General features: G+C 37.4%; 1 protein-coding gene across 2 annotated transcripts; it reads right to left on the reverse strand.

The window, feature by feature from the left end:
- Nucleotides 1–2,764: 2,764 nt before the first annotated feature.
- Nucleotides 2,765–9,869, reverse strand: LOC132269299 (transcription initiation factor TFIID subunit 15b). Of its 2 annotated transcripts, none has more exons than XM_059770450.1 (6): nucleotides 9,503–9,869; nucleotides 9,239–9,335; nucleotides 8,222–8,852; nucleotides 7,864–8,014; nucleotides 7,700–7,775; nucleotides 2,765–3,375 (listed from the first exon to the last, which is right to left on the reverse strand). In XM_059770450.1, exons 1-6 carry the CDS (start codon nucleotides 9,750–9,752, stop codon nucleotides 3,363–3,365), a joined length of 1,218 nt encoding a protein of 405 aa, XP_059626433.1. In that variant the 5' UTR covers nucleotides 9,753–9,869; the 3' UTR covers nucleotides 2,765–3,362. The 2 variants fall into 2 exon arrangements, with proteins under 2 accessions (XP_059626433.1, XP_059626432.1); XM_059770449.1 differs by lacking the exon at nucleotides 2,765–3,375 and adding an exon at nucleotides 4,318–4,775 and having other exon boundaries at nucleotides 9,503–9,868.
- Nucleotides 9,870–14,525: the final 4,656 nt, after the last annotated feature.

Raw genomic sequence — 14,525 nt, forward strand, 5'->3', positions numbered from 1 at the left:
AGTCTAAAATTCTGATACTCAAGGTGATAAACTTATGGGTTCTAAGAGGAGAATTAGCCAAGAACTTGCTTGAAGGTTTCGAAACGAAACCGATGCTTCAAGCTTTGATCGTCTTTTCCAATTCCGGCGTCCTCTTTCTCCGATCCAGCCTCCTTTTCTTCTTTTCTCTCTGCCTCTCTTATTTTTTTTCTAAAGTGAAAAACCTTTTTAATAAATTAATCATATGTGTATATATAACCACGTTAATAACATAATCCTTTTCCAATTATGATTACCATATAAAAGAAATAATATTTATCTTTTAAATAATATATATACACACATATATTCTAAGATATATATGTATATTACCTTACATATATAACCATTAGTTAAATAAATTATATATACCTATATATATCAATATATATACATATTGACGTATATACCCCTCCATAATAATTATTAATTAATTATTTTTATATACATATAATTATATATATATATATATATATATATACAAAGATAATAATTATCTTCATGTCCATGGGCCTTTATTAATTAACCCAACAAGGTTTTCTTCAAGCCCAAGACCACATCCTTTGGTCCAACTTCCCTTAAGTCCAAATCCAATTAATTTAAATAAATTAAATAATTATTAAACACTTAAATTAAATAACTAATTACATAACGCATATAAACAAATAAGAAATGACAACCAAGTCACACTATACCAATAAAATCAACACGCCAATAATTCAATCAATAATTAAGCACACAAACAAATAATCATTATATATAATCACGAAATATAAAATTAATAAAAATAAGACAATTAAATCATAACACTCGATTAACTAAAACAAATCATTTAAAAATAAAAATAAAAACAAGTAATCCCAAATAAATCAAATAAATTATTTAAATAAAAATAAAAATCATCAGTTGTATCAAAAGAGTTTATTAATTAATAGAAATATATTATGAGATTTATTATTAGATTACCATTTTAGTTTCTTGTCAGCATTTTATTTATTCTTCTTTATTCTTTTGTATTCTGTGTTCGTTTATTATCAATTTGTTTTGATATTATCGGGTATTCAGGCGTGGGCCTGGCCAACCCGCATTCGAAAATCCGAAGGTATCACAAGATGATTCACCGATTCTGCCCAGCAATTGCAAAGAGGGCACTCGGACGAACACCTCAGAAACACCACTGCCAACAAAATGTTGACAGAAAGTCTTATTAGAACATGTTACTTGTACCTTTAAATTTAATATATCATAATATTGATTTCAATATTATAAAGAAAAATGTTGGAATTTTTTTTTTTTTTTTTTTTTCATAAACATCTAATTTTATATGGATTTTTCATACAAATAAAAAAAATTTAAAAAGTAATGTGAACTTACAATTACGCCCTTTCTTTTTATCTCTACAGGACAACATGTACTTTTTTTTCCTTAAAAACAAAATATATGTAAGCCTAACTTTTTGTAAGAATAGTATAATGATATGTATCTCTCTCTCTCTCTCTCTCTCTCTCTCTCTAATGTCCATTTGATAGGAAATGAAAAGAGAGGGGCAGAAGAAAAGTAGAAAGGAAGAAACAAACTTTATTCTTTTGGTAGAAAAAAATGACAAGAAAAGAAGAGAATAGAGAATGGATGAATCATCTTTTTTTCTTTACAAATTTTCATCATTCAAAAAATGTATAGAAGACACGGTCACACAAAGGAAGGAAGGAAGGAAGACAAGACTATTATAAATATTTTTAAATTATAAAACTTTCATAATAATTAGCATTTTCTCTTTTCTTATATCCTAAAAAACAAAATAAGTTATCATTTTATTCTATTTTCTTTCATCCAACTAAATAAAAAAAGGAAATAAAACAAACTTTTCCCAATGAAAGTTTTATTCATCTCTTCTTCAAACCAAACATAAATTTCGTAGAAAATAACTTGGCCCATTCAAACCATTAAATGAAATTATTTTATAACTTCCTTACAAAAAAATTGTCGTAAATGAGAATATGCTAAAACTTAGTTTCCCTTTGAATTTATTATCAAATACTTTCAACTTTCCATCATATCCCTTATTTCATTCAACAAAATGAACCATTAATTCGGGGCCAACTTTTTTCTACTCAACTTTCTTAAGATGTTCCTTTGTTTGAGCTTCAAATATTTTTTGAAAAATATTTCTGTGCTTTCTATATTTGGCTTTACGAAGAAAAAAAAAATTAAAATCTAACAAAAATAATTTATTCATTAATTTTTAACAAACTATTTTACACACCCCGACCTTAACCTTTATCAAACACCGAAAATAAAAATACAAGAAAATATTTTACCCCAAAATATATATATATTTTTCAAAAAAAATATTTTACATAATTAAGCGTTTAACTTGAATGTTGACTCATTATTCTTTCATTACCAATCAATAGAGAAATATGGCTAAAATTTTCATATCTAAAGTTCGCTGAGAGGACAAATTAGAATTGCAATAATATACTTTTTATGCTTTGTTAGGATATAAAAGATCAACTCATTATTTTTCTATTACCAATCATTATCTAAAGTTCGTCGAGAGGATGTGAAGAACTATAATGCCATAAATGGAGAAGATGATAGCAAATTAGAATTGCAATAATGAATCTTTTTATACTTTTTTTCCTTATAACTTCCCCAATGGAAATCTAAACTAGTGAAAAAATAATATCATAAAACAAAGTGAAGGCCATAACAATTAAAACTATCACAACACTAAAAATATTCATTAGATTTAAATTTTCTTGCATTCACGATAGACGAGTTTTGTCATTTGCATGACTCTACAACAATCCAAGGTCCAAGATTGCCACGGCCTATACCTGAAATTAAAGGATTGGTAACAAAAAAAAAAAAAAAAAAAAAATCCTACCAAAAGATAGAGATTGGGACTTGGTCAACGGTAACCCGTCATTTCACCCAAAGTGCATCCCTTGTACTAAGAACCGAAAATTCTAGCACTAGTGTATACCCAATCCAAAAAAAAAAAAAAAATCAGCCAAAATTTCACAGTAACAAAGGCCAATAAAATGCACCTCACATCCGAATAAACTATTTTATGATATTTTTCCTCTTAAAAGTTAGAAATGTAGGGGATAAAACAGATGGTAACCACCACCAACCATTAAATTGGGAACTCCAAATTCACAAATAGGAATTATAAGACATGCACATTGAGAGTTCAAAATGCTGCATTCTTCACCAAAGAGGATATTTGGTTATCCATTATGCAGATCGCTATCGAACATGATCTGTAGCTCCTATTCATTGATTGGGTTGAAGCAAAAAGCACAAGGAACAACGTGGCACTCCCCGTCAAAGGCATCTTACACGCATTTGCTGTAAGGAGAAATGAAGAAAGAAAAAGGACTTTGACATTCACGGACAACATCAAAAACTTATATTACAATCAACAGATAAAACTGACCATTTTATATAATATATATGAATACTGGCGTTAATGTTTCATCTTTTCTTTTTGTAAAAACCTAATTAGGATACCTTGCCACTTCAGCCACCCAGGCAATGGGGTAAAAAGTATAATACCACAAAATAGAATGATTGGAAAAATATGAAATGTTAAAAGGAAAGACGATAAAATGAAATAAGATCGAATCACCCAAGGAGCAATAGGGGTGGAAAAGAAGAGAAGGGGAACATGCAGTATTAGTGCTCCTTGAGGCTTTAAAAATGATTGGTAATAGAAGAAGAATGAGTTGTTAAAGCCTCAAGGAGCACTAAGGCGCCAGAGGCCTTTTGAAGCCTAAGTGCAATATAAGGCACAAGCCTGATCGAATTAAGGCGCATGTGCAATAATACTGCATATTTGAACATATATTATTGTATATATTCAGAATCAAGCAATAACTACAGTTAATGAACGTAGCGAACTATAAATTTATGAATTTTGTCAAATATTTCATTAAGGTTAAACATTACAATATATGACATAGAACATTATAACTTAGTAGTCACTAAAAAAAATAAATAAATAAATAAAAATTGATATGAATAAATGATTAACAAATACAGGGCACGCCTTCTTTGAGCCTGAAGCATACTAAAAAGTGAGAGCCTGATTGAAGGGGCTTGGCCGGTACTAGGTTCAGGCACTCTAACTTAGCCTTGAGGAGCCTGGGGATTTTTTGAAGCCTAAGCGCGCCTTTTGACAACTATGGGGTGCGGGGTGGGGAAGGAAGCTACATCATACAAACTTTCTCTGACTCGGTAGTCAGAAAAAAGGATGCATAAAAAGCACATTCATGCAACCACTCGTGTATATAGTACCACATGAAGAGCATTTGGCTTACTACCATAAATGTGCAATATCAAAAAGCAACACTCACCTGAAAATTTCAACCTACCTTAGCACCAATTTGGAGAATATCCACTTGCCTCTATATGAACATTCACACAATTCAAATCAATCCCAATCTTTAAGATAAAACCCCCTCCAAGTAGAAGAAGACAAAAGAGGAGAAAAGGGGTATTGCTCAAAGTGAGTGAACCTACCTTTTAGTCTCCAGTTCGAGAACAACCTCGCAATTGCAAAATAATTAAATCTCTCCTACCACAGTTTTTAGTACATAAATTGCTCAGCTGAAGTTCAGTATGGGCGTGAGCGGTTACCGCCACGATACTGCCTATCTGGACCAGAACCTCCACCATCTCTGAAATTGTCTCTGCGTCTGTCTCCGCCACCCCCATGGCCTCCCTTACCACCGCCACCCCCACCCTTGCTGCAAGAAGTAATCAATGATACAACAGCTAAAAAAGTATTTAATATTTACATAGCACAATAATTATCTTCTAATCTTGCACTAGACCGACGACATAATGCAAATGTGTTGTATTAGTTACAGTAGTACCCAACCTCTAGATGTATGCTTGGATCAAGAGAACACTCAACCCCCCAAATCGATAACTATAACAAAATATCATATACACATTGTCCTCGTCAACCACAAAATGCACACAGTAAGTTGATAAGGGTCGCATTTGAAAACAATATGCATAACAAATTACCATGCGATCTTAACCTGATAAAAGTTAACAATGTACTTGCATATATGAACTAATCATCATTCAAGTTTAGCAATAAAATTTCAATACTGCACTAACGAGTAGAAACACTGGCCAAAATCAGACAACATAAAAAATCTCCAATAATACTTGAAAATAAATTTCTTAGATGGCAATATCTTGTTAAAACATAACATAGGGCGGTAACTCGATAAGGGTCAACCCTAGCCCACCCAAACCATGTGCCTTGGTCAGCCTTCCTTAAGGTGGGGTTGGGCTTGCACAGAGACCTCAGGCAACCTGAAACAATCCTCATGTGTGGATGCGCACAACCCAGAATATGCACACATACATACATAAATAAATGTGAGATTATAACTAACACAACCCTCGTGCGTGGTACACAGGTGCGTGGATGTGTACCAGTTACAATATGCTTACTGATACACAAACATCTATGAAGGTGAGAGTGTAACTAGTCCAAGTGTGTGGGGATTATTACACTATGGCAAAACTTGCCTCTTTTCTTTGCAAAAATCAATTTAAGTTGTAAAATGCATTTTTGATGTATTTACTAGGAACTCAAAAAGAGCCAGGGGCAGAGCCAGCATGGGCCCAGAGGGGGCACCATGCTTAGCCCATTAGTTTTTATTCAATTTTAAGCCTGTAAGTAGTAAAAGTACATAAAATGACCCCCTAACATCATTTGTTTTTTTTCTACGAATGTTATTGATTCTTTCTTTTCTTTCTCAATTTTATCCTTCTTTAAATTTCTTTTTATTCATTTCAAAAAAATTTGCATTACCAATGAACCAGTGGCCTAGCGGTATCAGCCTCTTACTTCCCAAAGGGAAGTCAGGAGTTCATGTCTCAGAAGAGATAGGTGTGTGTGAGTACCAACTAGGAAAATAAATAAAAAATAAAAATTTGCATTTCCTTTTTCCAATCAATACCTAATTTTTCCCCTTCAAAGTTCTCTCATACTCCCTCCCCGTCCCAAAATTCTTGTCCATCTTTCTATTTTGAGACGTCCAAAAATACATTTCTCGTTCTAAAATTAGATATACTACATTTTATAACATTCCCAAACTACCCTTTAGCGATTGACTTAATTAAACAAATATACTAATTACAGAGTATTACTTTGTCTTTACAATAAAAAATTTGCAATAAGGATAAATTTGAAAATTTACTCATATCAATACAATAAAAAATTTGTAAAAACAATATAAAACTCTCTTTCCCTTCCTCACAACCGAACAAAAAAAATGTGTCACCACATCCATCCTTTCTACTATTCATTCCATCCAATCAAACAAAAAATGAGGGAGACACGTTCCCTTCTCTTGGGATGCCTTATCCATCCACTCCCTTCCGTCCATTTTTCATCCCTCCAACCAAACGAAGCATAAATTTATTACTAAAATTTTATACACTTGGGGCATGTTTGGCATTTATTTTCTGTTTTGTGTTTTTGTTAACAAATTAGAGAAAAAGATAAACAAGTCACAAAAACACATTAATGCACTGACTTCACTATTATTCTGTTCTTGTTGTTTGCTACACTATTAGTTGGATTTTTTTTCTGTTATGCTTAATATGCCATCTCTCCCCCCCCCCCCCCCCCCCAACTAAATTCCTGGCTGCGCTCCTCCACTGCTATGACTACTACTAACAATCAGCATCGCAAGTACCATATCATCTATTATCAGTTCATTACCAACAGCATGTAAATATCGCATCAACTTTGTCAACAACCTTTTCCCTACCAAGACTTGGAATCACGATCACCACAATAAATAACATTGCCTAATGTAGTTTACCTTCTAAATTATATAAATATACATCGATCACGAATATGCTAGAAGTACACCTCCATTAACCCATCCTGTTTTTCTTTCATAAATAAGATCATCTCTAATCTCTTTCTCTCTCTATGGACAGTTGAACATACGTAATGGATCAGTTTACTTTTTAGTATCTCTAGAACCACAGTTTTTTTTTTCCTTCTTTCTTTTTTTAATTTTTTTATAAGTAGAACCACGGTGTTTTTACACAATGAAACTAAATTCCAACTTATATCTTTAATTTTATTGAAGTTGCATTCTATTTGTTCAGTTTTAATCCTACTTATCTTAAACCCAGTTGAATCTAGAACTCCTCTAAACCTTTAATTTAACACCTATTCACTTTCATCAATTAACCCAATATCATCAACAAATGGCCTTCATCATGGACCCTCATCCTATGTGTTTTGTAGCACACAGATATAAAGGTTCAAAGGTAATTCAATTAAGCCTAAAATAATTTTAAATTCATCATTTCTCCTACAAATGTTATTAGGAAAGAAACTATAGGAAAAAATAAACGGGAAATCAGATATTAAAAATAAGGTACAAAACTTGGGGATGAACAATAAATATACTCAAACAAGAGGTAAAGTAAGTACACTAGTATTCATCAAATAACATCCTGAATTTTGGTATTGCGTAACTAAAGAAGCATACAGTTGCACACATCCATACCCTCCAGGAGTCACTAAATTCCGAAAACAGAATGCAGAAAACCATCCAGCACATATCTTACCACAAGAAACAGAAAATAAATAAATACCATATGGAGGAAATATAGGAGGCCTTACCTAAATGCAGGAGGAGCCCTTGGAGCGGACTTCTCGGCCATTGCAACGTTGATTTTAAAACCCCTCATATCGTGATCTGTTGGACAAAATACATTATAAGTATTTAAGGGGAAAAGAACAGAATAGTTTCAACTAAATAGAGAAAAGTTTCACGGAGAATATACTATTATAAAAGCCGCCAGCAGAGTGTGCTGCAGATGGATCCTCATAAGATAAAACTGCATCTCCTTTGTTTTTCCCCTGCTCGTCTGTGTATATTTTTATACTCCAGGGCCATTGGTCCTTATAGCCCCTCTTTTGCTTGATTCTTCCAATCTAGATAATAAGAACATAATTTATAAACAATTCTACCAGGATTGGTTTATTTATCCTGTCATCAAATAATGCCTTGAAATGTGAAAGAGGGTTCAGGCAATAACTCTAGATAAAAGATGCCCAATTACAATATCCAACTGATATATTACAAAATAAATCTTAAGCGTAAACAATAGTAAGAAGACAACAGAAAGAATTGCATATTACTTGTCCAATGCCACCAAAAAGTTCTCTCAGTTCATCGGTAGTCACATCTGGAGGTAAATTTGAAATATAAATTCTTGAGTTATCACATAAATCCCCACAGTTCTCATCACATTGCTTCACGTTTTCTGGAACCTCAGCAGGAGCAACACCAAAACCACCACCAGGATTTCGTGGACCAGCACCATATCCACCAGGTGGGCCACCCCGGCCACCACCGCGGGCATCACCAACATATCCAACAGGGGCACCATATGATGGGGGTAATGAATTGGGTCCACCAGTATAGCTTGCAGGTGGAGGAACAGCATCTGTCCCATAATTAGGATTTCCGCCGTAAGTGTTTGGAGGTGATATATAATTGCCACTGGACCCATCATAAGATGGAGGCCCCGATGGAGGAACCTGACCATAACCAGCAGTATCTCTTCCTTGATTCCCACCATAAGAACCACCTCTGCTACCTCCGCCACTTCCACCATCATAATTACCACCTCTGCCCCCTCGATTGCCACCATATCCTCCGCCACTTCCTCCTCTGTTATAACTGCCGCCACCACCACGATCACCAGCAGGACAGGGTGCACCGCATTTGTTACACTCAACTCTTTTTGCAAAGTTCAGATTCCCGCAGCTACATCCACATATACCAGTTCCCATATTATATATCTATACGAGTAACAGCTAGAGGGAAGCAGTAAATTCTGTAACCTCCTCTCTTTTTTTTCCTCTTTTAGAGCTCAAATTGAAAAGGGTCAGAAGCAAAAATCTTCAGCATGGAGGAACTCACTTTCCAGAAAGTGATTAAAATAAAGTGAAAGACAAAAAAAATTGTCACAAATTTGATAATAAAATACCCATTTTGGATATGGATATGGAAGGGAAAAATGATCTTCTAGAATATTTTACAATAATTATTTCCCTCTAAACAAACAGATCGTTGGGAAATTTTTAGTGGCTAACAGAACTAATAAACAGAAACGCCATGGAATAGCAGATCTGCAAAAGAAAAACAAATACCTGGGTTCAGGGCAACGCCAATCACCTTCCTTGCCGCTTCCACCACCGCGGCCACCTCCACCTCGACCGCCCCGATCTCCTCCCTGATATCCGCCACCTGCGAATCCCAAGTAAAATAAAAAGAAGAAAATACATATACCCGCACACATATGTACAGGAATACAAATATATTATACATGTATGTATATATAAGTCTAAAGAAACTCAGATCAACGATACAGAAAAGAGTATAAGAAAAATAAGCAGATGGATTCTGCGAATTACCAGCATATCCTCCACTTCCTCCCCCTCCTCTTCCACCACCTCCACCTCGACCGCCAAAGCCTCCACCTCGGCCGCCACCGTATCCTGCATCGCCACTGCCTCTGTATCCTCCAGCACCGCCACCGCTACCTCCATAACCACCGCCACCGCTACCTCCATAACCACCGCCACCGTTATCGCCATATCCTCTACCGCCGCCGGATGGCGGAGGAGCAGATCTGTCGTCTTCGTAACCGTACATACCAGACATGTTCTAGGTCTAGGGTTTTCTCCTAGAAGAAGGAAATATGAATGTGTTTAAAGCCGAATGAAGTGGGAGAGGGAATATGGGAGCGACAGCTGAAACGCGATCTTTTCTGCTAGCAAATATCTTTATATTAGCCGACTCAAGAGATGACTAGGTAGTAGGTACAATAGATGGACATCTCAAAACAGTGCGACTAACCCAATCAATAGATGGGGATTTAATGATTTTTTTATTATTATTATTTTTTAATGACAAACTAAGGTGACTCGAAAAAGGGTGGCAATTTTTAATTAATAATGAATATGATAATAATTTTTATATTGTTAGGATGGATATGGGTACAAATTTTATACCCATTATGGGTCAGGAGACGGAACTGGTTCTGATAAATATTTGTCGGGGCTCCACCCCACCCTGCTAAGCATGTTATTTTATTTTATATATATATATATATATATATATATATATATATATATATATATAATAACAATAATAACATAACTTACTGAGGATACTGAAGATAAAGTGGGCTGGATCTGACCCGAGAGGAAAGCATCGGGTTGGGCAGCAAGTTCTAGCCCAAGCTTAAAGAGTAATACAACAAGCCCAACACCGGAGATCCACCGGATTGGGTCAAGCCCAAAAGGAAGAAGGCCCGAAGACTGAGAGCCCAACATAAGAAATTAGTTATAACACTTGTAATTGCCTATAAATAGGCATAGAAGAGAAAGAGAAATGAGGGAATAGTAAAAATGTAATGAAACTCTAAAAGAAATTTGGAGAGATATTTTCTGGCATTTACAATTGGCGTCGTCTGTGGGAACGTTGAAGATTGATTCTTGTTTGATCAACATCATGTTGATTCAGACTAATTCGTGAAGATAAAGCTTGATTTCTGGAAGTTGAATCCAAATCTGAGAGATTGCGGTTTGCTCTTGAGAAGTTCTTGATTCCTGATTGATTTTGAGAAACTGGCGTCAGATTTATGCAGCAGTGATTCATTCTATCGTGGCTCAATCTGACAAGTTCAAAGCCAGGAAAGCTCAGATATAGCAAATGGTGAACGTAATTCATAAAATTTGAGTCAAAATCTGACGTGATTCGTGTTAGTGAAACTTAGATCTGATTTAGAATTTGTAATTCATGCCTTTGCTCCGTTCCCGAATGATGACTGGGGGTGAGAACTCCAATCCGATAGAGAATGTCTAGTAGATGAAACTTGATGAGTTGATGAGTATGATCGAAGCTCTCAGGAGAGAGAATGCAGAGCTAAGGACTGAAATGCAGCGTCAAGAAGCTCCGGTGATTCCGCGACCTCTCCCAGCAGGAGAAGAAGTTTTACGTCCCTGTGCTGCACATCACGGTGAGGAGGTAGGGAACAACCAGACAGATCTTCACCACGAGGAGGTCCGACTAAATGATTTGCCACCAAATCCTCATCGCGTTGATGACCGTGAAGGATCAACTCACGTGGATCCACGGCGTGAACAGATCAGGCGAAACGAAGCCATGACTTTCGATCCATATCAAGAAATGCTCGGCCGAGAAGAAGCAATGAAGTTTGATCGCCACAAAGCTATACCGCCGTGGCACAAGGAATTTATGGAGGAAAGATAATTCGATTCGTCTTATCGGCCTTCCATGGCAACGTTCGATTATCGAAGCTCAGAAAGGAGATCTATAGATCAGAGAGCTACCGCAGGGTTTCAGAGGGAGAATGAAGCCCTCTGCTCAGCTGCTCGAACGGTTGACTCACCGTTTACCGATGAAATTCTGAATGCTCTGAGTCCGAGGAAATTCTCCATGCCCGTTTTCATTCTGTTTGACGAAACAACCGATCCGATTGACCATGTATATCACATTCAGTTGAAAATGGCCTTGAACACTGAGAACGATTCCTTGATGTGAAAATGCTTTCCTACAAGTCTAGTTGGACCAGCGCTCAATTGATTCAAGAACCTGCCAGGGGGCTCAGTGGATAGTTTCCGAAGCTTATGCGATCGGTTTATAAGCCAATACTGTGAGAATAAACGTCCGGCAAAGGACATTTCGAGCCTATTCATAATGAAGCAACATGAGGACGAGCGTCTCCAAGCTTTTCTTACCAGGTTTAACCTTACTAAAAGCATGGTGATTGAATGTCATCCTTCTATGGTGGTTCAAGCATTTAAATTAGCCATGACTCGTGGCACTCCATTCCACACAAGCTTGGTAATGAATACGCCAAAGACTATGGATGAACTCAATGAAAGAGCTGATGGTTTTGTGCGCTTAGAAGAAGAAAAGGCAGCTAACGCTCTGAAGACATCCATCATATCAACAGAAGAGAAAACCAAAACAAAGATCAGGCAAAAACAGGTCAGCCACAACGTCAGACCTCCTGGAAATCTGAGAAGAGGCCCAGAGAGGAAGAGCTGGTTACTCCATTAAAAGTCAATTTAGCAAGGCTGTACCAAGAAAATAAAGATAACTTCCGATCTCCTTTACCAATCAGATAGCCCCTCGAACAGAGGGACCAGTCTAAGCATTGTGCATTCCATTCTGACTTTGGTCATCAGACTAATGAATGCAGAAACTTAAGGAGACAGATAGAGATGCTGATAGCCAAAGGGGAGTTCGCAAGTTATATTCAAGGCCCGGCAGTAGAACAGAACCGACCGATGGAGCACGTGAAGAGGAATCAGAAGCCGAGCTCCCACAACTCGCAACCAGTTCGAATAATCAATTCAGTTCACGGTCTGCCAGAACCCACTGAGGAGTTAGATGAACTGCTTCGAACACGCCTCCGCCAGGCACAGATGAAGAGGAGGATAGGCAGTGTAAACACTCTGCACCAGCAGAGCGCATCAACACAGATAAAGTTTGACAGAACCGACCTGTTACGTGTTCAAATTCCTCATGAGGATCCGTTAGTCGTCAATTTAACAGTAGCGGAGTACCTGGTAGGACGAGTCCTGATTGATCCTGGAAGTAGCGCGAATGTTATGCCAAGGGACATATTCGATCTGCTCGAAATAAAACCCGAAAGGCTCAAGCCCACTGCAAATCCCTTGCTAGGGTTTGATGGAAAACGAGTGGAACCCGTCGGTATGGTAGAAGTCGCAGTGCAGGCTGTAGAAAGGGTTTTGATAGAAAGCTTCGTGGTTGTTGAGATCCATCCATCTTACAACCTTCTGATGGGCAGAGGGTGTTCCTCAACTCTGCACCAAGTGATGAGATGCCTGGGGCCTGACAGAAATAAGGTGATTGACATTCATGAAGACCAGGTTGCAGCTAAGGAATGTTATTCTGTGACGCTGAAATCTGCTGCAAAGGGAAAAACTCCCATCCGTTCTACAAGCCCTAGATAGCAATTACAGGAGCCTTCACCCAGCCAAAGTGGGGAGGAGGAGTTGGGGAACTTGACTGAAGAACCCCTTGTTGACGTGCAGATTGATCATAACAAACCGGAACGAACAACCAGGGTGGGAATAAGACTTGTCGAGGAAGAGAAACGGGAGTTAATTGACTTTTTGTCTCAGAATGCTGATGTGTTCGTTTGGAGCCACTCGGACATGCCCGGAATAAGCCCTTCGGCATCATGCCACTCCCTCAACGTCAATCCGAACGCGAAGTCTGTAAGGCAGAAGCAGAGAAGATTCGCTCCAAAGCGCAATCGAATCATAGCCGAGGAGGTTGATAGGTTGTTTGATGTGGGATTCATTAGAGAAGTAAATTACCCAGACTGGCTTTCAAATGTTGTAGTTGTGCGAAATAAAAATGGGAAGTGGCGAGTATGCATTGATTTCACTAATTTAAACAAAACTTGTCTGAATGATAGTTTCCCACTGCCAAAGATTGATCAAATGGTGGACACCACTACTGGATACGAACGTTTAACTTTCTTGGATACTTATTCAGGATACAATCAAATCCCCATCAACCCGGCTGATGAGGAAAAAACTTCTTTTGTAACCGAACGAGGGACCTATTGCTACAAAGTTATGCCGTTCGGATTAAAGAATGCTGGGGCAACTTATCAGAGGCTGATCAGCAAGATTTTCAAGGATCAGATGGGGAAGACTATAGAGGCTTATATTGACGACATGGTAGTGAAAAGCAAGAGAAGAGTTGACCATTTGAAGCAACTGCAGGACGTGTTTGAGGTATTGAGAAGATATGGAATGAAACTTAATCCAACCAAATGCTCATCCGGCGTAAGTTCTGGTCAATTCCTAGGACATGTGGTTAATCATAGAGGAATCGAGGCTAGCCCAGCCCAAGCAGAGGCTCTGACCAAGAATGTTGAACCAAAGACAATTAAAGAAGTACAAGCCCTCACAGGTTGGATAGTTGCATTGAGCCGGTTTATTTCTAAGTTGTCAGATCGCTATAAGCCATTCTTTAATACCATACGAAACCATGGGAGACAGGCCTGGGGAGATGAACAGCGACAAGCGCTAACTAGTTTGAAAGAATATATGCAGAGCCCTCCGATCCTGTCTGGTCCCGAACCAGGAGAAAAGTTATTTTTGTACCTCGGGGTATCTAGGATTGCGATGAGTGCTGTTCTGATCCGCTGCAAGGAAGGAGCTCAGTACCCAGTGTTCTATATTAGCAAAACAATAACTGATGCTGAATGGAGATATTCAAAGGCCGAACGAGTAATACTCTCACTCGTAAATGCAAAAAGGAAACTAAGGCATTATTTTAAATCCTATCATATCGTCGTTATGACTGTTTTTCCAATCAAAGTGATCCTGCATAAGCCAGACCTCTCGGGGAGAATGACGAAGT

The sequence above is a fragment of the Cornus florida genome, unplaced genomic scaffold (assembly GCF_030987335.1).
Source record: "Cornus florida cultivar Cherokee Brave unplaced genomic scaffold, ASM3098733v1 CherokeeBrave_3.0.0_Hap2_Chr08, whole genome shotgun sequence".
NCBI classification, from domain to species: domain Eukaryota; kingdom Viridiplantae; phylum Streptophyta; class Magnoliopsida; order Cornales; family Cornaceae; genus Cornus; species Cornus florida.